At 38.6% G+C, this 23,809-nt stretch overlaps 1 protein-coding gene and 1 long non-coding RNA gene across 3 annotated transcripts in view; one reads left to right on the top strand and one right to left on the bottom strand.

Annotated features, from left to right (window-relative positions):
- nr5a2 (nuclear receptor subfamily 5, group A, member 2) overlaps window positions 1-23,809 on the bottom strand; it is a 64,937-nt gene that overhangs the window by 20,694 nt on the left and 20,434 nt on the right. For both annotated transcript variants that reach the window (XM_079891561.1, XM_079891560.1), the window contains exons 5-6: window positions 8,700-8,819; window positions 4,816-4,963 (exon numbers count right to left, since the gene is read on the bottom strand). In XM_079891561.1, the coding sequence (XP_079747687.1) occupies window positions 4,816-4,963; window positions 8,700-8,819 (268 nt within the window). The remainder of the gene's footprint in view (window positions 1-4,815; window positions 4,964-8,699; window positions 8,820-23,809) is intronic.
- Window positions 8,769-21,092, top strand: LOC307170450. Its single transcript, XR_013823392.1, has 3 exons — window positions 8,769-8,841; window positions 11,309-11,467; window positions 20,639-21,092. It is a non-coding gene; the product is annotated as an uncharacterized lncRNA (long non-coding RNA).

The following is a 23,809-nucleotide window of genomic DNA, read 5'->3' as shown; positions in this document are numbered from 1 at the left end:
CGAATGTTAATCAATCCCAACCGACTTCCAAATTATTTGGTCTGTTTCAGGAAATTAATATTTGCACCTGTTATGAGTCTTTGTGCATGCATTACTGATCTCCCCTCTCTTTGCACAAGGGTAGACGTATCGATTCAGATCAAGGAAACAAGACGGGCTGGCTTAATTAGAGCTTACCTATGTGGGAACAGCCTTTTTTGCTGCTTTAAAGCAAGAGTAAAGGGGAAAGAGCTGCGTGCCGTGACTATATGGTGTGTTGTTCAGAGGTGTTTGGACGAGACCCCCAGAGCCAAGCCTCAGGGACTTGAGATGCATCCCATCTCGTAGTCAAGTGTTGTTGCCATGGGTGGATAACAGGGTAGATAACACATTTTGACGAGAGCGAAGAGGAGACGAAAAAATTTCAATCATTTTAATTTAAAAATACTGTTGATGTAAATACGACAAGTTTGCATATTTTGGTTAAATTAGTTTAATATTTAACGTTTTTGAAAAAAAAATTCTAAATCATTTCTAAAATCAGATGCCAATCAGATCAGATTTTAAGGCGCAATTACATTCGTGAAATTTTAAGATAAAAAAAGTCAGTTGTCAATTACTGCGGAAAGAACTCGTGAAATCTCGGGGCGTTTCAGACAGCGCGCGAACAACGAATTGATTCCTCTTTCGCATCTCCTTGCACTTGAAAGGACACAAACACACAAAATGATGTCAAAATTCCCATCTCGGCATGTATTCTCGTAAACACAGTCAGTTATATCTTAAGTGAACGTAAACAGCTGAGAAAGAAATCGCATGTGTATCATAATATTGGATCCCTGCGTTAAGTCTTAAAGTGACAGTAGCCTATAAATACCTGCAGCTGTCCGTCATTAATGTTAATCAAACAACAAAACACAGCTTACAAAAGAACAAATATTATCTATATTTGATTTCGACAGTGGATACTATACATTTAGGGATAATTATTACATTTCTGTACCCGAATACAACAGTTAAACCTTCCTTTATTTGTGACTTTTCTATCTTGTATTTATCTTTATATTATTTTTCTTGCTGAGCTGAAAATAATCTGCTCTGTGACTCAAAAACCCTAATATGACCCAAATTGAGAGTTTTGTGATCTGTTGAGCCACTAGTGCAAAATAACTGTGTAAAGATTAACACTGTTCAATGCCCAACGTCTTTAAAGGATAGTTCGCCCAAAAATCATCCTCATGTCATTCCAAACCTGGGTGACTTTTCAAGAATATCTCAACAGTTATTATCCTTACCATGAAACTCAATGGGGTCCAAATCGACAACATTGAACCCCATTTGACTGTATGGACAAAAACAAAACAAAAAAAACTACTACTTTGGTGTTTTGCGGGAGAAAGAAAGACAGGTTTAGAAAGACATGACAATGAATATGATAAAAAAAAAAAATTTCGGGGAACTGTCTATTCATGAGTTCCACCATTTGACCTAAAATTGTCCCTACAATGCTGGTTGAGTGCTTGAGTTGACGCTATGTCTCATAATTTTTCAGTAACTACCACCATTTTAATATGGCATTTAAAGATAGCTAGTAAAATGTTAGCAAGATGTTTCTTTGGGGTTTATTGTGGGCGAGACAATCGTAGATGTGTCTCCAACTGAAATGTTGGCATTCGACTCAGAAGTGGCCTCTACGATCGTCTCTACCCCCCTTAAACTCCACAAGAACATCTTTCACCCTTCAGCGCCTTTCCTGCTATTGAGGAAATCAATGTCTTGGTCGTAATTATTTAACCATTGATAAAGCCTTCAGCTCCTGCTAGAGCCCAAGCACCTATTCAACACATGGAGACTGACAGCGGGAAAGATAGAGACGCTTCTCCTGCCGGAAAAGCGTGAGAAGTGTTCGGCTGACTGCAATCGGTCCTCTCGACGAGCCGGCGAAATCGAGGAGACAAGTGACTGCTCCCGGGTCAACTCATGTCTCACCTCCTCTTTATTGACACTTAGCTTTACAAAGAGCCCCCTGGGCTGTCCCGACAGTGACAAATTGCAATGGTTTGGCCATGCTGAGTGTGAACAGACACTAACTTAGAGCAGTGGGGAGTGGAACGGCGTGAGTAAATGCGATTTTGATTTCCGTTAACAGGCTTCATTTGTAAATGCAATACAGAGACACTACGTTTAACGAGTGTAAGAGGGCTGATCCAGTGGATTTGATGTTTTGATGTCACGGAGGCCAGAAGGACTCCAATTGCTGACCTTGTGTGTGTGGCCTTGGGCTTAACAGCACATTTACCAGATAACTGATTCTGCTTTATTTTATTTTTTTAAAAACAGGCTTCATAAAGGATGAAATTGTAGTATCACGGCAAGAGCTGCCACACTGGCCTGAACACAAACGTTCATACACATATGTTTTGAATGAATTTAAATATAACATTTCTCATTTTAAATGTATGATTTTTTACATGCATTTATTTCCATGCAATTGATTTCACAACGCCAACAGAATGTGCGGACTATCACTTTAAGAAATGTTGCGGCCTTAAATTTTTAAGTACAATCAACTTGGATGTTTAAGTCATTTGAACTTAAATTACATTAAACTGGCTTAAAAATTTAGTTGAATCTTGCTAAAGTTGAAAATTGCTTAACTTATTTTGAGGATTTAAAGCAATGTAAAAACAAATGTTGTCAACTTATTGATCATATAACTTTTTACAGTGTATGTTTAACAAGGAACGTTGTAGAAACATTGGAGGAATGTGTTTAGACACCTTGATGATGTACGTTTACTAGATATGGTGCAAAAATCCACATTTTCCTCAGTGGAAACATGTTCTCCGCTTGTAAAGGGTTGAAGAGTGGGCTGAGACAGAGAGGAGATAAGTTCCCATAATTCCAGTAGTTTTCATAAGGCACCATGGGATTTTCATGCTTCGTTTAATTAACCTCTGACTGGCTTCTCAATAGCAACTGGCAAAGTGTTTTTCTCATCCATGCACTTGTCTGTACATAGAGCCCCCCGCCGCACCACCCCTCACCCACAGGATACTATTAATCGGAGCCATCTTTGATCTCTAGGCTTAGTCTCTTAGTCTTTTAGTCTCTCAGGGCCTGGCACACAGCATGGGTGGGGCTAGCTGCTAGCACGGGGCAGTGCCTGGGGCGATACACTCCCCTCAGGTGAGAGTTTTATTATGGATGATGTTTCCGCCAAATTATTTACACCAACACTCCAGATTCCCCCCAAACCACAACCACAAAACCTCAGCTACGCTAACCTGATCAACACAGCAAGGCTGAGAGGTCTGGAGTTTCATGTGTTCTCAGTGCTGCTCTTTGGTCTGGGTGAGATGCGAGGAATCTTCTCTAGGTGTGGCTGGGGAGCTGGCGTGAATGCTTACGCCTGGCTTCATGGTTTCAGGTAGTTCAGGGATTCAGCAAACGGAGCAGCTAGAGTTCAAAGTACACACGCCCTCAGCTCATCGTATTCTCTTTTCTGGAACCACAGGATGGTACAATCGCGACTGATATGATGATGTCGAAGCGGATGTATTAATATTCCATGTTCTTTTGGGGCCAAACAGACACCCTGTTCTGTTTTTTCATGTTGGTCTTTCATGTTGTGGACCTGTGTCTTTTGTGAATTGGCGGCAAGAGTTGCCTTGACCTGTAAGCCGTGGAACCTCTGATCGCTTCAATGTAAAGCTAGCAGGCTAACAGAAGCGAAGCTTTGAAGGTTACTGACAGTTTTAAAAGCAAAATTGGATGCACTCAGCATGCACAACTTTGGAGCAAATGACCTCCTGATTTTCTTAACTCAAATAAAGCGGCCTTGGTTTTGTAAGTTTCCAAATTATAAGTTTAACTAGAATTCGTGTAGCACTTACAGTAAGCGCAGTAAGCTAATGTTATCTATTTTAATATATCATCTGATTTTCATTTAAATCAGATATTTATTTACATTTATTTTATTTAATAATTAAGAATAAGAATTAATTCACCCAAAAATGAAAATGATGTCATGATTCAAATATGGCAGGTTAAGACCACTAACATCAAACATCATTTATTGTCATTAGCCAGGTTTTTATTTACATATTTTATGCAAGTTTTAGGATATTGCATAAAAATTGCTGGATGGAAACATCATGATTCAAATCAAATTTCCAAAATGCACATAAAAAATGGTAAAAAAAAAAAAGTATGCTGGAAACACACTGTACGAATACATTCACTGAAAAAAAAAAGAACAAAAACTCATCTAAAAAAATAATAAATTTTTTTGGAAATTCAAAAAAGTTTTTTTTTTTTTTTTTTTTTTTTGCCCTCTAAACCACAATTTATTCAATTTAAGTGCCTTTGATTTCCATTTCTATTTTGGGCCGATTTTCCATTAAAATGTAGATGTTTTCTTTTGAATACATTGAAACAAGGCTTTATTTGTAGAGAGTTTTAGCAATAAACTGATTTTTTTTGCATAAATTAAATCTGCAACTTAGATGAAAGTAAACTAGTGACTTATTGTATAAAGAGCGACGTAATGTATTGATGAGCGAGTAAGATTTCTGAGCTACACGATTTTCAGAGAATAACAGTTTTAGACAGACCTGACTAGTCAGGCATCAATGGTAAGGCAAAGTCGGCTGGATAGGGTATGAGATGGTGGCATTCATAATGATGGTCTTATCATACAAGAGGAAGCGGTCTTGTGGCTTACCTCAAGGTCCCTCAAGAACCTTGGAAGCAAGCAAGCAAGTGAGATTTGGAGAATGCACAGAGGCCATAGCCCGCCTCTCTCCACCCCTTCATCCTTTTCTCTGTACTCACCCAAGCTGAACAGCACCAGGAACTTGAGGCAGACGAACTCCCTCTGGTCCAGCTGGAGGGATCGCAGTTTGCCCACCATCTCCTGCGCGTGACTCAGGAGGTTGTTGAGTGTGGCACCGGCTTGGGAGGCAATTAGGGCGTAATCCACCTAAAGAGAAGGGGCAACAGTGTTCACACACACAAACAATAGAGGTTTGACCACAAGCAACATGGGAGATCTCTGAAGGTTTAAAACATCTCAGGTACAGACACTACAATGAATATAATTGCAAATCATAATTTGAAGATGGACCCTTTTCACATTACCAGGGTTCTCAGAAGCGAAAGTCGGGTGAACTTATATAGTGGTGAACGGAAACCAAAACAAATAGGATTTTTGCGTTCCACGTCACGGTACTGTTTCTATGACTATCCAAATAAAGAAAGATTGATTACGGTTGTCAGAAGTGAGAAAGATGTCAAATTTTCCTTCATTCCCTCAGCTGTTGTATTAGAAACACTGCTTTCTGTCATTTAATGCCAAGTTAGGAACGTACAGTGGAAATGGGTCATCACGGTCTGTGACATTAAAAGAAAGATTGTTTTCCAACAGGTTTTTAGAACACTCTTCCTGTCTTCCATTGTTTGGACAAACAGACAGCCTTGCCCCAAGAGCACGCCATTTGTTGAGCCAATTTGAGGCAATTATTGAATTACTTATTTAGAACTTTAGGAAAATGGATTATAAATGGAAATGCTATCAATTCCTAAGTTTATTTTTGAGAAGTTGTGCTCATATTTGTTTGGACACTCGCATAAGAGTTTCAGCCTTGTTCCTTGTTCATCAAAAATTCTATTTTTTAGTTTAAAAGTTCAATCAAACTGGAGCCAGACGGCACTTGGCAACACCTTGCAAGTCTGAGTTTTTCAGCGCCGGCTGAGGTAAGCATGTAACCAGCTCTGGCAGCTCTACGTTTCATACGCCTCTCTCCCTTTCTTTCCTTCCCAGGCTCCTCTCCACACAGCAGGGACAGTGTGCTGGGCCGAGGTCTGAATGATAATCAGCATCAAACCGAACGGGGAAGAGCTGCACGTTTCTCCATCCCTGGTGCCCAGACCCTCGGACCTCAGCGTCCCGCACCAGACGAGGGCGGTGGGGGTTGGCGAGGCGTGAGTGAGCGGGAGGCCCCTGGAGGTCCCTCAGGCTACCGGGCCGAACCCTGCGCGGGACCCCTGTGGCCCTCTCCTCCCCTTTCAGGTGCACTTAATATCTGCAGCAGCAGCAAATTTGTCTTGGAGGCAAGTCCTTAGCTGCCACTCACTGTAAGCAGGCCATATTAAATTTTTATATTTATTGACAATTCATTACCATAATTGACTGCGCCAGGGTTTCTGGAAGAAGGTAGACTACGGGCCTCCTAAGCGTAAGGAGAGCTCCCTCTGAGCTGGATTTGCAATTAAAAACGCGGGCGGTTTGGAATTTATTTATTGTGTAAATATGATGAGTGGAATTTTTTAAAGTCCTGGCTGGAGAATTGCGCATTTCTCACCGGCTGTTTTTCGTGAATCTCTTCAAAGCCCGTATGAAGCTACTGAAGTTGTCAATTAACTGGGATTTCACCAAGTGCCCCAAGCGTTAGTAACCAGATAAAAGTAAAAGTAGCGGGATGGGGATGGGATCACAAACTGACACTAAGAAATAATACAAATAATAGTGCAAACTGAAAATATTCAACATAGACATTAATGCAATGCAAAGTTATAAATATTATAAATATTTTTTTAAATACAGACTATGAAGATTCAGGGGGGAGAACCTACAAAAAATTGTCAAATTTATGTGATTTGAACAAGGTGTAACATTTTTGTTCCATAATGAGGGTTGACACGACACTTGGCAAGCAGTTTGTAGTAATATTCTCTAATTCATTCGGACATTGTAAATATCAGAGAAGGCTGAAAATACTGAGCACTGTATGAATATGATTATGATAATCTGGGTACTTCTGAAGGCCTGGGACCTTCAGTGCGAGAGGCAGAGACAGATACAGCACAAAAAGGAGAGGAGGGGGAGATGTATGTCTGTGACATATTGGAGAGTCGCCCATGTAGTGTCATGTGTCGCAGCATTTTAGGACTGATCCCACACAGTGCTTTGCTGCCATATCAACACTAGGGAGTAACAATGACACAAATGCCCTCAAACAAGACGACAGACAGTGGGCAGTTCAGATGACAGTCTTGTTATATATATTTATATATATATATATATATATACTTCTTTAAGAGTATCTTGTAGCTAGTAGCCAAAATCTAATCATTTATTTCTACTAATAGCCAGTACACTGAGAGGCCGTCTGAAGTTATATTCCACTGATTTACAATATTCCTTTCGTAACTGGCGGAGCGTTTGTTTGTTATGCATAAATCCAGCCTGTGTTCATGCGCGAGTGTGTTGTGTGGCCGGGCTGTCAGTAGTCTGATCTGGAATAATAGGAAGTAATGAACTGTTTGAGTCTTTGCCTTCTCCCTCCCCAAAGGCTTTTTTTTTTTCAGCACCAGCTGTTCATTAGGCAAAATATGCAAACAAGGTCCTCCACCCTGCCCCCAGCCCTCCGTCAGACCTCGCTAATCAAACACAGAGAGAGACGCTACGCAGAGCACTCGCAATCCAGACAAATCAAAGATAGCGAGCACGGTGAGCTCTCAAAGATCTCCAGATGTGGCACATCAGATACTTGCTCAGATTGTATTGCTCAGAGATTGCTCTTTCATGGCTCAGGAGGCTAGAAACCACTTTCACACCAACCAAACGAATCAAATTATGACCTCAAATAGACTTTGAGTCTGTTTTCAGTTGTGCTCTTACAGAAATAGAGTTCCTTGGGAGAGATAATAAATGAGAAATTGCTGACAATGGAAAAGTATAGGGCTGTAAAATTAATACAGATAGCATATAGTTTGGTCTTGGGAGACTTTGATTAAAAATGTTTGAGTATCTTCAATCCAAGCACAATGTGAGACATTGTTGAGATCTGTTCCCTTTAATGTCTAGAAAAAAACAATTTCAAATTTGTAAACAATTGTCTAATTTGTGTTTTTCTTTCTTATAGTTGACTTGCTGGATTCGAACTCGCATTGTTCACTGTAAAATTGACCAGAGCATGTGTCACGGCACTAGGTCGCGGCTATGAAAAGTAACAGATATCAGTTCTTGAACTTTGCTCTTATCCTTAGATGATCTCTCCGTATCCCTGTCATATTTATCATATCATTAATCACCTACAACACAATTCACTTCTGTTTCAAAACTGTTTGGAATAGTTCTGCAGTTCACGAGTCCCAGTGTTTGAGCTGTCACTACAGTTGGAGATCACTTTGTTGAGCAGGAGATGGAGGAGGGAAAACATAGAATTAAAAATTAAACTCATGCCTTACTGACAGGCAGACAGAAGCATATTTATTTATAAGCAGTTTAAACATCTTCTGGAAGTGTGTGTGCATGTGCTGGAGCCGGAGACAGAATTAAAGGTCCATGTGTGCAGAAAACTTCAGCTGAGCCCGAGGCGTCCGTCCAGCGCTGTTCCTCAGAGATGACTGAGGTAAATCATACATATCTTCTGCTGCTTTTCCCTCCTCGTCCGTCTCTCTCAGTGCCTCTCATCCCTTCTTCACCACGATGACTCGTGCATGCTTAACCAACCATTTTATTTATTCGTTCACCACGCACTTGATAAGAAGTGTACAATTGATTATTCTGGCCACATTAGTTTATATCTAAGCGTAATCTATTTTTAATGGAGTGGCTGGGGCAGTCGATAGCACTTTAAAGGATGTTGATCCACACTGGCAAAAAGGCTTGATGAGATCTACGGGGAGGAATGGAGACTGGAGCGGACACTCACCTGTTGCCCCGTCACCAGGAGGATGGAGCCCTCTTTGGCGTGCATCACCTGCCGGAAAACGTGGTCCAGGATGAGGAGTTCACTCCAACAGTTCTGGAGAAGCTTCATTTGGTCGTCAACCTGAGGAGAGACCAACAAATGTGTAAGAATGCGCAGATACTTTTTAACCTTCAACCAGAAGTAGTCATTTGGGTAAATTACAACTTTTTCAAGTAGGTGAACATTCAACACACTTCAAAGTTTTGAATTTAACCTTGAGTTAACTTTTTCAAAGATGAGGCTTAAAGGGATAGTTCACTTTGAAATTAAATTTTGGTATGTTTTAGCTTACCTCAAGGCCATCCAAGATGTAGGTGTCTTTGTTTCCGCAGTAGTTTCAATTTTGATATTTTTAGGTCAAACCGTTCTTGTCTGTCAGTCATATAATGCAGGTCTATGGTCACCACCTCAAAGAGCATGCACAGAGAAGTCCAAATTAAACAATTCCCCATCGTAAGTACACATTGATGGCCTAAGACACGAAACGAACAGTATTTATATCGTTTTTACCTCTTCCGAAATCTCTGTGTAAACAATGAGTGACGTACACGCGCGAGAGATCACTTCCGGCGCTTTACGGCGCTTGCACAGTCTAAGCCAGAACGCGCGCACATGTCACACACCAGGAAGCGCGCGCGCCCTCAGATCACTTGGACGTGGTTGTGTACAAGAGGTAAAAACGATATAAATATTGTTCGTTTTCTCACACAAACCGCTCGTTTCGTGTCTTAGGCCATCAATGTGTACTTACGATGGGGAATTGTTTAATTTGGACTCTGTGCATGCTCTTTGAGACAGTGACCATAGACCTGCATTATATGACTGACAGACAAGAACGGTTTGACCTAAAAATATCAAAATTGAAAATTGAGGTAAGCTAAAACATACCAAAATTTTATTTCAAAGTGAACTATCCCTTTAAGCATAATCTCAGACTAAAATGCATGTTTGAGCTGTTTTAACTGAATGCAACTTGCACTGACATTTCTTAAAAAATCTGTTTAAAGTGCCATTGTTTTGTCTCAAGTTGAACACCTGTTTTTTTTTGTTGGTTTTTTTTTTCAATGCACATTTATAAAAGCTACTTAAATGTCCTAATTGAACTAAGGCCTAATCCTGGCTTAATCTAAACACTGTCTGTGAAACCGGGCCTTAAAATGCTAAATACTTGGCGGATTTAAACCTTTTTGTGTAAATCGTGTTTGTCCTGTAGCAATTGTCCTAATCTGAATACATATTTTAGCATATTTAAAGTTAGTGAATAAAAATGTACCCTATAACCCGCTCCCAGTCACATACTGAACCCTAATCAAAGCATATTTTTTGAGAGGGAAAAAGTCCTGAAACAACTTCCCTATTCGGCTGATGTCATCAAGCCATCCTATTGTTTAACTCCGCCCCAACAACCATGTCATAAAGAAACTTTTCATAATCTCAATTGTTAAAATTTCTCATTTAATATCGGAAATATGACACCATATAGAATTAAAATGGGTTGCAAATGCCGTTTCACGTTGTTTTTAAGTCACAAAAGTTGTCATTCAGTCAGACGAAGTGTCCATTTGTCATTTGAGTATTATTTTAAACTTTGACTTGTGTCTCGCCGTTTGTAATTCGGACAACCAGTGTGAAATCAATATTGGTCTTTAGGTCGCAAGAGGTCATTCTCATGTGAACTTCGCCGAATGTCACAGTTTTCTGTTAATTAATCTGTTTGTCGAGCGATACGGCTTCATTTATCGCTCATGATTAAGTAGCATGTTCAGTGTAGCACAGTTAGGAGCACGTACATTGAGATGCTCTCGGATGGGAAGAGAACAGCTCCAACAACGCATTCATTGTCACCCTGCTTGGTTCTCATGCCCCCCTCGGTCAATTATTAAACACAGAGGTGAAAAGAGCTCTTTGATTCCAATGTTGGCAAGAATGAGGAAGAGCACTGAAAATGAGTCCCTGTCCGACTATTCTTTAAACTGCTATGTTTCTGTGCAGACATTCGAAGAACAACATATGAAACGGTTTTGATTCCCAAATCACCCATGAAAAATGAAAATCTAGAAATGTATTGAAACTTAACAAATATGAAGTCCTGTGAGGATAGCGAGTCAGCTAAGGACATGAAAATAATACTTGCGGTTTCTCAAGGCAGCGATAACGTGAATGAAATGCCTCTACTGCTTTGGGAGACTCCATCGATATCTGTTTTGGATTGTTTTGACTGCTCGTGATTCTTGTTTGTGCTGCTCTCATAGTCATAACAATGCTGCAAAATCAATCTAAAGAATGTATTTCCAAATCTGGCAAAGCAAAAGCCTCAGAAAAGCAATAAAATCTCTTCTTATTTGGCATCACTGCCCTTATATCAACTGATTTACTGTACAGTCAATACTATATGACCTAATTTCTAATATAAATTCTCCAGCTTCAAATACTAGGACTGATTTTTAAGCCCAAGTAGCCAATATATGCATTTGAAATTGTTAACACATCTCATGTGTCTGCCAGCAAGTCAAACGTGCCCGTTCTACAAAGAAACCTGTCATTTGGTCTTTTTTTTTTTTTTTTGACAGGCGTTCTCATCAAAGGCCTTGTCGCCACATGAGCCTCTTTTGCCTGGCGCATTTGGGTCATCAAACAGAGACGAGTCAAAGCAGGGGAAGACACAGCAGACTGGGGCCGCTGCCAGACACACGTCAGATGGACAGAGAAGGCATCTCTGACCTTTTAAAGTACGTCTGACACCGCTGTTTCCATGTCAGCTCGCTTCCCTTTGCACTGTCACAGCTATGTGTAACTCAGCTCTGATGTGCACTTACAACAGGCAAGCTATGTCCTTTAACACTGGAGCTAGTGACTTTGTAGGTTTAATATACAATGGCTATCAAATGTTAAAGTTTTTCTGTGTAAATCGTTTGTAAAAATATTTCTGCTATCTTTAATTATTATTTTTTAAATCTAATGCTGAGTTGAATTAAACAAATTAATAGAGGTCGACCGGTAAATCGGTTTTGCCGATTAATCGGCACCGATAACCGATTGTTCCAGTTAAAGTTATTGGTAAAATTCACTATCGTTTTTGACTAAAAATGTACAAAAATGCATCTTAAATACGTATAAAGGTTTATTTTTACTAGGCCTCTTTCATGAAACACGAGTAGAACAAATTTCTGTGTAAATGTGTAAAAAATATTGTTACACAATATACAAAACCTACCAAATACGTATAAAAGTTAGCGTTCATTGCACCTCATTCATGAAACATGTGCATAAAGAATTTATTTGTAAACGGTTTGTAAAATAACTTTTGTTATTTTTTAATTAACATGATTCCTAATCGAATTTGTACATTTACGAAAAAACATTTTTACAGGCAATTCACACCGAAAATAGCACCTTTGTTGTTACAATATACAATTGCTATAAAATACGTACAAAGTTTGCATTCATGGACTTAATTTTGTGTAAATTATTCGTAAAACTACTTTTAATATTTGTAAGTATTATTGAAACTATTTCTGAATTGAATTTGTCAGTTTATAAAGGAGGTGTTTTACAAACATTTTTCAAAGAAAATAGCATTTTCATTGTTTAAATATACAGTATCTATCAAACATTTAAGACATTTTAGGTTTATTAATCATGAAACAATGCATTTTTGTTTTGTTTTACAAACAACTATTCTACTAACTATTCTGTGTTTTAAAATCATAATATGTATACCACCAAAAACACCAGCAACATTGGCAAAATATGCTGTGTTTCAATGTTTTACACAGTCGTAAAGCTTTTGTGATTAGTCTTTTTTTTCCCACCATGGATCCCGGGAATAAACTCAATACTCACGGCAAACTCACAGATTGTAAATTCAGCTGTATAATCATGAAATGCTAAAAATAAGATTGCAATCGGTTGTTAATGTTTATCTAGATGAGCAGGTCGTGTAAGGTGCTGGAAAAATACCTGGAGGTCAGCCAAAGAAAAACACACTTATTGATTTCAGTCTAGAGGCATTAAATTAGGAATGTCAGACAGCTTTTGTTCGACTGACTGAATAAGCAGCGATTAAACATCAAATCTGTTGACCTACACTGAAATCTCACAATTCACAAATTCTTCTTGCATGCTCCAGATACAAAAGGTGTGCTCATCTAAAACACCTAGAATTTACTGCGTTTATTCATGTGCTGCACTTCCAATTTTTTCAAATCAGAGCTTTTACTTTTCTCGTATGATAAAAAATTCATATCCTCCAAGAAACCAATTTAATTCCTTTACGGTCATTCAGGCATTGCTAGATCAATGTGGCGATCAATTGCTGAACCCCCCGCAGTGGTCCTAAAGAAGATCCTTAGACCCTCAACGGCATTACGGAAATTTCCAAATGAATGTAAAGTGATTATGTGCAAAGAATTCCAGCCTTTTTTTCTTTTTTTTGCATTTTTAATGTAAATGATGTGCAAATATGTCTCGTTGCATATCCAAAAGTAATATTTATTCATCACTGCCTGAAAGGGTTGACCGGTGATAATAGAATAGAGTCCAAATTGCCAATATGAGTTTTTTTTCTTTATCCCACATGGTTTTGGTAGAGTGCCACAAGCATTGTTAAGGCACGAGTAACGAGCTTACGCAGCTGGAACTGCTTTTAATAAGTATTTTTTTGTTGTTTTTGAAGTGCCCTAATGAACAGATTAATAGAATCTCCTTGAGTGCCCATTAATGAACAGAATGAGACAAATGATTTATTTACAACTAAAGGCAGGCTGCAAGTACGCGGCCCACAATCACATTTGCATAAATACGAGGATGGGAGAAAAAAAAAAAGATGAGGAGGTAAAAGGAAAATAAATCCCATCTGAAATCTTTTGACCTCTTGGATGTGGATCAGTGTGGCTAGTCGGGGAAACTACAGGTGAGGTTTGAAGTGCACTTCAATGGTGCCGTCAGGCAGTGAGCTTTGAGTCGTCGTCTGTGGACATCTGTTCATACGCTTGTACGCACGCTTCATCTCTGTCAGGCTGGCAAATATTAGTTGATGTTGGATGTTTCCCTTCTGTTGGTGAATTTTTACAGTATTTCATAGTTAATGCAGTTTATATAAGAAACAAAATAGATCATTATTTTCTGAAGCGTTTTAGGTTGTTGCTGAAGGTCTAAGGCTAAAGAGCCTTAGTATAAATGGGGTGTTGTGCCATCTCCCAGAAATGAGTTTTTGCAGGGTGGGATGTCTAAGTCGGTCACATGGATTCGCCACGTTGACCAACAGAAAGCTGCTTGGTTTGAAAGTGACTTCTGTGTGAGCTGTGCTTCATAGATACGCTCTTGACAATGGACAATTTATGCTTTTTTGCCTACGCACCTTAATCCTGCTCTAAGAGGGCTCCAACCCCAATTACACACCCCTGAACCAGCTAATCAAGCTCTTCCAGGCAGGTCTTTTGAGGCAAGTTGGCCCGCCATGACCAAGTTTGGACACCCTTGTACTATCGCATCTGTCCACAACAATCCACACAGTTAAAGGTATCATTCATGTCCGTAGCCCAAAAGGTATGTGCCTAAGTTTAATTCCAACAAATTCCCAATCTCTTTATCAACACTAACAGTATTTGGAAACCTATAAAAATACAGTTAATCTCATGGGAGATAATCTAAGTTTCCCCGAATCCCCAGAGGAAGTGCTAACAATTTGTACTGAGGTGTCACATTCTGGCTTCCTCTTTAGCCGTCCCGTGGGAGCTGATCTGACGTGCTTTGGATGCTCGAGACCGAAGGGGCCTGGTTTGGTTTATTTGGCCTCACTTTTCCCTGATCTTGTGGAAATCTCCCGGCTTGTTTGTCATGGCAGGGCCTCTGTTTGCTCTCTTGCTCTCTCGCTGCCAGGCGGTCTGATAAGCATGCTGGGACTTTGAGCAGGTGGCCACCAGCCGCTGCGGCCGCATTGCTTCATACCCGTGCTCCTCTGAGGGAGCTGCCTGGCATCTCGCTCTCTCTCTCCGGACTTATTTTAGAGTCCGACGTTGCTTCATATGGGATAGAGCTCAGTGAAAGAGCATTGCAGGAGTTTTTAAGACACAGTTTACAAAAAATCGTACTCGCACTGTATGACTGACTGAGGAACACAAAAGATGTTTTGAAAAGCAGCTCTTTTCCATAAAATGAAAGCATATCGTCAACAAGGGACTTAAAAAAAGCCCAAAAATCCCAAGTTTCTGAATAAAAAATGTATTTTCGGTATGTTCCTTACAAGAAAATCTATCGTATGACTTGTAATATAGTGCTATAGCCGTCTGGACCACTTTTTTGGACCCTGGCCAAACAATGCTTTCATTATGGACAACAGCATTCTTCAAAATGTCTTTTTTTGTGTTCAACAGAAGAAAGAAAATCGTACGGGCTTTGAATGACACGAGGGTAAGTAAACTGAATAGATGTATGAATACAAAATGGCTAATCGCAGTGGTTTTCAAACATGTAGGCTAATTTATACCCGCAACATTATTAAAATGTGCTCCAAATGTTTAGATGTTTTGTGTGTTACCGCAGTATAAGAAAGGCTGGACGCAGCAACCGACTCTCAGCAATGCTAACTATCCATTCTGTAATCTTGTCCCAGTGATGTTGAGTCCATGGGACGCATAGATTATGTAGGCTTTCACCGTATGCCTGACAGCAATGTAAATTGAGATATCTTTGGGAAAACATTTGCATTCCTCGTAGAAGCTATATTTGAGAAGACCTCGTGGTATTCTTACTCTGAGTGTCTCTGCGAGGGGGGATAAACAGATGCTCATAATTCATGTGTTAGTGTGCAGGTGAGCAGGTTTGGGACTCGTCCAAGGCTAGCAAGTGGACAGCGAGCAACTCGACGGAGTGACTGGCTGATGATAGGGTTGGAGGAGGGGTGTTTTGATCGATCGCGACGAGGAATAGAGATTGATCAGTTCCCACGGTGACCGCATTAACACTCTCCCGAGTGTGACTCCTGACCTGTGAAACACCCAGAGTTTGATCACAGCCCCACAATAAAAACAACACACGTCGGCATTCAGCAGGGTATCACCGAGATGAATGGGACTATAAATGCTTCTTCTAATTAGTGCTTAACCGATATCGGCTTTGCAGTGGCTGAAATATATATTTATACAGGTGTATACTAGGCTCTACTATTGCTGGGATTTAAAAAAACAATAAGGGAAAAAGAAATAAATCTACACCTGCTGTGTTGTGTTCAGCTGCCAGCAGTCACATTCAACTTCAAGGACACTTGGTGTGTATCTTTTCAGAATGAAACTGAATCAGGTTCTTACAATCTGGTCTTCATCAATATAAAGCAATCCGCCACATACTTGGCTAGAGCACTGTAGTAATTGATAAAGAACTGCAAAGTGCATATTTATACGTTATTGTACTTTCCTACAGGGTTTTCTGTTACCTTTAGACGCTATGATTAAAGACTAATTAATTTGATAAATTCATGAGCAGTAAACTGGCAGGCTTTCATTAATGAAGTGATATTCAATAAAACTCTAGTCTTTTTGTGGTCTGCATGCTTTGCAAAACTCTAATAAGTCTCTTGAGCAACAGCACAATCCAGAGAGAATGAAAGGATGAAATTAGGTTATGAGAACGAACGAAAACAAAAAAAACTTTTTCCAAACCTTAGGCCATTTATCAGTACACTTTAAGTCCACCTGTGCAGTTGTTTCAAATAATTCACCAAGTGAATAAAAAGTCTCTTCCAATGGATCCGAAGGCTTAAAGCTAAGAAGCTATCAACTAATTATCAAAAAAACACAGCAGCCCTGATCAATTATTCAGCTGAACATTAGACTCCTAATATACATGCAGTCATGGGAGGCTCTCTGAAGTACCACACACTACGCTACTTTACCCCAACCCCCCCCCCCCCCCCCTCTTCCACGAGTCAGTGAGAAAATAATGCTCTCCAAATCCACAATGAGTTGTGCACGCCACGTCGAGCCGGAATCGATCGAGCTTCTCAATCTGCACGCTGCGCGCACACACATATTCACACACGGTGTCTCGCGTTTAGAATGATCGCCGTATTTTTATTTGATTTTATTTCCCCCCGTGCCGTATTTTCCCCTCAATTCTGCGATTTATGGGTGTCTTTATTGGCGACGGCTGTCAATATTTATGGCTTTTGTGTGACACGCTGACAGACAACAGGAAATGACTCTTGATTGGCTCTGTTGGGAAATGGGTCCAGGTAGGCCGGGGCTCCTGTATTATTTAGCTGGGAGATGCAGTCGCCTACCAGAGTGGCTTTATGCGTCTGTTCTCGTACTAAGGCATCGCCATTAGTAACCGCCTCCACATCATCTGCTCTTATTGAGGTAGAAAACAAGAGTTGATCTCTCAGTGTATACTGACATTCAGGCATTTCATTCATTTTACGCCCTATTTCGAAATAGTTATGTATCAATGCATTTCATTTGCATGCAATTGTTAAGTAAGTCATAAGTGGTATTGTTCTGATGTTTATATTTATTTATTTTATATTTTATATACCACGGAGGCCCTAAATGGACATGGGGAAGTAAAAAAATATGAGATGGGAGGAAAAATTATCGGTCGATGCTTTTTGCGTTCGCTTACAAAATGTTTTCGTCTCCCCCGAGAAACTTTGCGTGCGTTTGATAAATACAGAAACGTTTTGCGAGCGAACGCAAAGTTTTTTGGGCCGAATTCATTTTTTTTTCAAGTGAACGCAAAAAGATAGTGTATAAATAAACAGTGTTTAGGCCTACATATAATAGATAATTGTATTTATTCTCTTTTTAATATATAATAGATAATTGTATTTATTCTCTTTTTAATATATAATGAATTTTGATATACAGTATATATATATATACCTATATATATATATATATATATTAGGGCTGTCAAACGATTAATCGTGATTAATCGCATCCAAAATAAAAGTTTGTGTTTACATAATATATGTGTGTGTATGGAGTATAATTATTTTCTATATATAAATACACACACATGCATATATATTTAAGAAAAATGTGTTATTTATATATAAAATATTTATATATAATATAAATTATATATAATATAAATATACACAGTATATACATGCAAATATTTCTTAAATATATACATGCATGTGTGTGTATTTATATATAGAAAATAATTATACACCATACACACACATATATTATGTAAAAACAAACTTTTATTTTGGATGCGATTAATCGCGATTAATCGTTTGACAGCCCTAATAATATATATATACTACCTTAAATTTTTAAGTTCTATCAACTTGGATGTTTAAGTCATTTCAACTTAAATTACATTAAAATGACTTTTAAAAAAAAAAGTTGAATCTTGTATAACTTATTATAAAAGTTTAAAATTGTTTAACTTATTTTGATGAGTTAAAGCAATGTAAAAACAAAAAACATATGTTGTCATTACTTATTGATCATATATTTTTTACAGTATATATATATATACTATATAAACTTCTTTTCTTTTGCCATTTTTCCATAGCAGATATAGCCTTTTTTTTCAGATCATAGAATTATTATGACTTGATTTTGAGCCAAAACTTTGTAATGTGTGACATATATGGATAACACCAGATGGGTCTCATGCCAAAATGTCTCACACTTGCAGCTGCAGACCACCCTCCTTTATTGAGCCTTGCAAACAGGTATAGAAAGAATTCAAATGCCTGCTCACTCAATCTGACAGAAGCATTACTGTCTCAACTATTACGTCCCTATAGTGCGATTTGCCATTTTTGGCATTGCACCATTGTAATGCAATGCTCAGTTTTAAAACTGCTGTCAACACGTCGGTTACTTGACTGTTCGCCTGGTGCGAATTTGAAAGTTTTTCCTCTCCCGTAGTTCAGAAATCGTGAAACCTTCCTTTCATCTTCATCAGGGGATCAGGATAAAGAAAGAATGTAATTACGAAAACTATTCTGCAAGTTACGCTCATTGATGTAATGTGTTTGGAAACGTTTAAAAGTGCCAGCCGGTGCCAATGTCTCAGTCTGAACCTACACTGTGAGGCAGAAATAAAAGATATAAGTCGGTTTAATGAACAGGTGGCTTTGTCTTTCTCTTGACGACTTGGTGAACATTTCTTCTCAACTGCGTATAACGTTCTCCAGCTGAATTGCACATGCCATTCATCAGGAGCAAATCCATTCACACAGTGCAGTTAAATATAAGTGTAAGCCTAGCCCGCGCGCTCCCTGTCTTTCTGACCGCAGTCCTTATCTATTGTCTTTGGGACCTTTCAGCGTGTCCGGAATAGACAGCTGTAAATAAGAAGCAAAAATAGATGTCGTAGACAACTGCTGACAGAGTAAGGCTGAGAGCAGACACTAGAAACCTCACGCCGGCATGCGCTGATTACGACAAGTTAATTAAACACTGAAGGACGGGACAACGGCAGATCTGGCCCAATTCAACAAATGCTCTTTTGTAGTGTGCATGTAAAAGTTTACACGTTCAGTTGGCGCTTGCGTTTTATGGATTCGTTTCGAACCCATTACGTAAAACAGGTGCAAAATTACAGCTGCTGTGCAAATTACATTTACAAGTGTGAGATATACATGGCTGAAGAGAATAATTATAGAGGGGAAAAGGCTAAACCATGAGTGACATTTGGACAGTTTCACGTCATGAACTTTAATTGAGTTACATGAGCATAGCATTAAAACTACAAGAAAACTCAACAACAACAAAAATTCAAACATAATAAAAGTAATAGAAAATATTTTGTTTTATTTATATTTTGATATATATATATGCACTATTTAAAGCAAAACACAACACTATATATACACTGTAAAATGTATTTTCTTAATATTTAACATATATATATTAGGGCTGTCAAAAGATTAATCGCGATTAATCGCATCCAAAATAAAAGTTTGTTTTTAATAATATATGTGTGTGTACTGTGTATAATTAAATTTGTATATATAAATACACACACATGCATGTATATATTTAAGAAAAATGTGTTATTTATATATAAAAAAATTATATTTATATATAATATAAACTATATAAATATATATACAGTATATGTATGCAAATATTTCTTAAATATATACATGCATGTGTGTCTATTATATATACAAAATAATTATACACAGTACACACACATATATTATGTAAACACAAACTTTTATTTTGGATGCGATTAATCGCGATTAATCTTTTGACAGCCCTAATATATATATATATATATGTGTGTGTGTGTGTGTGTGTGTGTGTGTGTGTACTAAGCAATGTAATACTATCATATAATAAATTAAATAATACAATTTAAAGCAATATTAATAATATAATTATTTAAAATACTTCACATATTTTATATAATAAAATTAAATATATATTTATTAAATATATACTTTTTTATTTTTTATGGTTGTTTTATGGCATTTCCAACTACTATACAATGATAAATCGAAGCATGTTTTAAAGAAACATCACATGAATGCTGATCTCGTGCCATTTAAAAGCAAGGCTGATATTAAGATGCTATTTTGATATAAAGCAACTATGAGGGCAAATGCGCAGCCGTTGTTACTTTTCGACTAGTACATAAGGGGTGAAAATGTTGATTGAGTTGATTTGTTAGCTTAAATCAGCCTCTTCGGAGCAGTTTGTCTTCTGTCGGCTCGGTCTGATTGGGGTGTTTTGGGGCTTCACTCTACATCCTGGTTTTAACAAGCATCCAGTGCGGCCAATAAAAAAGGCTTTTACCTTAATCGCCACAAGATAATATCAAACATTTGTCCCTTTCTGGAGTGCAAAGTGCTTACAAATACCAAAGCCACTCTGAAGATAAAGAAAAGTAAACATATTTCTATATTTCTCCTTTTTTTTTCCCCATTTCAGAGCTCAGCAGAAGGAATGGAAGCAGCGGTACGAGTCCATCAGCTCCTGGGCAGGACCTAGAAGTTCATGACAGGCTTTTATCCTTCATCAAAGCAACAAGTGGATGAACAGACTCTTCTCCGACCGCTCCAAACCCTTCCCAGGAGTCTCCCACAGGCCCTGAGGGGAGTTCGAACCCTAAATCTCTCCTTTTAACAAGTCTACGCACTTCCTTCCTTTGCCCGGTTAGGCCTTGAGGGTGCAAGAAGCATTTTTCAGGGAGAAAGAAAGAGACGAAGCTGACCTCAGCTGCCATATAGGAAGCACCGTATGCAATGCCCCGTGAAAGAGAGCTGTGAATGCTGTTTTAAGATCTGATTGGCTGACTTCTGGGAGTCAGGATGCACATTTATCAGTCCTCCAGGAACCAGAGTCATGTTTAAAAGGTACCAGGCTGCTACAATGAGCACTTTTGAGAAAGAACTAGTCACTGGAATTGTAAAATCTTGATATTATTGTTTTAGGCCATTTTTGAGTAAGTTCACCACTGGTCAAAAATTTGGGGTCGATAAGATTTTTGATAAGTCATCGTCTATATATAGTAATGACAGAAATATTGTGAAATATTATTACAATTTAAAATAACTGTTTCTATTTGGATATATTTTTAATGTGATTAATTCCTGTGATGGCAAAGCTGTATTTTCAGCATCATTACTCCAGATTTCAGTGCCACATGACCCTTCAGAAATCACACTAATATGATTATTTGGCATTATTAATTTTCTTCAAAAAAAAACTTCCTCACCCCAAATGTTTGAGCGCTAGCGAGATTTATGAGAATTAATCAGTATTTTTGGATGCTATTTTCATCACTGTTTTTGCTTCAAAGTAATTAAACAAAAGGAGAAAAAGTTTAAAATACAAATAAAGTCATTATGCAAAATATAGTGACGGTTAGCCTTTTATTCGTTGACTCTGAGCCAGACATAGTCTTCCATAGTGATTGGTCACTTCCAATGTCAGTAAGATTCTCTTGCTGTCTAAGTGAGCGCTTCTTGGCCACAACCAAGCGAATCGGACAAATGTGCAAGACAATTGATTGATGAAAGCAAATAATGATCTTGTAATTATAACCTTTGTAATGATTCGTGACTGCATATAAATTAATAAATGTTTACGCTCATCTTCTCTCCGCTAACAACCCGTGATCCACCTCGTGCGTCCATGTTATTATTACGTTTTCTGGTATCTTCAGGGGGCTAAAACCTCAACTTCACCGCTGCAATATTTATGAAGTGCCAAAACACCGCATTCTTCCAGAATTCATGACAAGACATGGAGTTTTTGTCTATTTGTGCATTATTTATGAATGAAAAAAGGCCTTTGTGGACGTTCTCCAGCTGCCCATCTCTTCTGATCAAACAGATATTGTTACCACTGAAATAGCAGGCTTAGGAAAAAATAAACGCAGCCTGCCAAAAGACAGCCGAGCAGAGAGACAGGAGAATATGAGAGAGAGAAAATATGTACAAGAACGATCCTTACGAAAACTCACACGCTATCTCCAATTGTGGCTGCTGCCCAGCCACGGGATATCATCTATCAGTGGACAAATGCAGGGACGAGAATGCTGCTTCTCAAATGAAATAATATATCTTTGAAAGCCTACGCCTGCACCAGGCCCAAAGCCCATATATCAAGTCTGAGCGGCTGGTGGATCCGGTCCAGGGGCCATTAACCTCCCACCTGTTTCCCCCCCCCCCGTCCTTCACCACGCACCCCTGCCCTTGGTGCCGCTTCTGGGGCTTGTTCGCCCCCCCTTGTTGCGTCCCAGGCCCTCCCCCCTCACGCCACACGCCGATGTAAAGCGGAATAATTCAAATCCGGCGGACCAGGGACACGGTTACAAATCTCTGGCGGTGCGTACGCGACCGAGGCTGTTTGTCAGGACACTCGCTTGGCTTGACCTCAGGCCCGTCTGCGAGTCACAGGGAGGGCAGGAGACGCCGTGGCCGGTCTGGGTAGTATATGTGGAGATGAAGCTGGGGTGGGGTGGGGTGGGGGGGGGGGGGGGTATAAATCGTGCACAAGTTCACAGATCACGACCGCAACGCCTTATTAATTTCTGCAGATATACAACGGCCTCGGAAATGACAGTGTCTGACCTGAACCTCTGAAACGTCGACTGGCGGATTAACAGAACAAGAAAATGAATGAGAAAAAGTGTTGCATAGCGTGCAAATATTAATGGAGGGTGAAAATAATCCTCTCGCAGTCAATATAAAATTAATACAGCATTATATGTTAATATGCAGTGGCACTTGCACTACATGATTTTTTTTAAAGAAGTCTTATGTTCACCAAGGTAGCATTTATTTGATCAAAAATACATTAAAACAGCAATATTGTGAAATTTAAATGTAATTTTAACATATTCAGTGTCACATGATCCTTGGGAAGTTATTCTAATATGCTGATTTGCAGTTTTGTGATGCCGTTTTTTTTTTAGGATTCTTTGGTGATTAGACAGTAAAAAAAAAACAGCATTTATTTGAAATAATATTTTGTAACATTATAAATGTCTTTGCTTTCACTTTTGATCAATTTAATGCACCCTTGCTGAATAAAAGTATTAATTTCTTTAAAAAAAAAAAAAAAAATTCAAAACATCAAACCAAGTGGCATTTATTTGAAATAAAAAGAGCGAATTATTTTGATTCTATTACCGAATACAATGAAATTCAGACTTTTTTTGAGAGTGACTTAATAGCCCAAAAACTTTTTGAGGCCACTGTATAATAATAAATTTAAATCCGCAGAATATATTAAGTGCTAGACACGATATGGGATTTTTTTTCTGAAAGCATGGAATACCTTGGGGGGAAAAAAAACATATTTAAATCGGTTTTACTATGAAGTTTAGAAGCTTCATTTAAAAAAAAAAAAAAATTATACAAATATGTTGTGTAACATAATTTGCATAATATGTAAGGGATAATGTAGAGCGAGGCGGTTGTTATCCGCTTCGCGTCGGGGTCCTGATCAGCCTGTCGGGGTTGTATTCGCTATAACAACCGCCTCGCTCTACATTATCCCGCTTATTACATGGCTACCTACCAAATAAATCAATAATTTGACACAAAATATTGATTTAAAAAGGAGTTTATTGATTTAAAAACGATTGTATTG

This window comes from Squalius cephalus (genome assembly GCF_949319135.1).
Source record: "Squalius cephalus genome assembly, chromosome: 13".
Lineage (NCBI taxonomy): Eukaryota > Metazoa > Chordata > Actinopteri > Cypriniformes > Leuciscidae > Squalius > Squalius cephalus.
Note: the sequence above shows the minus strand (reverse complement) of the source record. Positions and strands in the feature narration are given on the sequence as shown.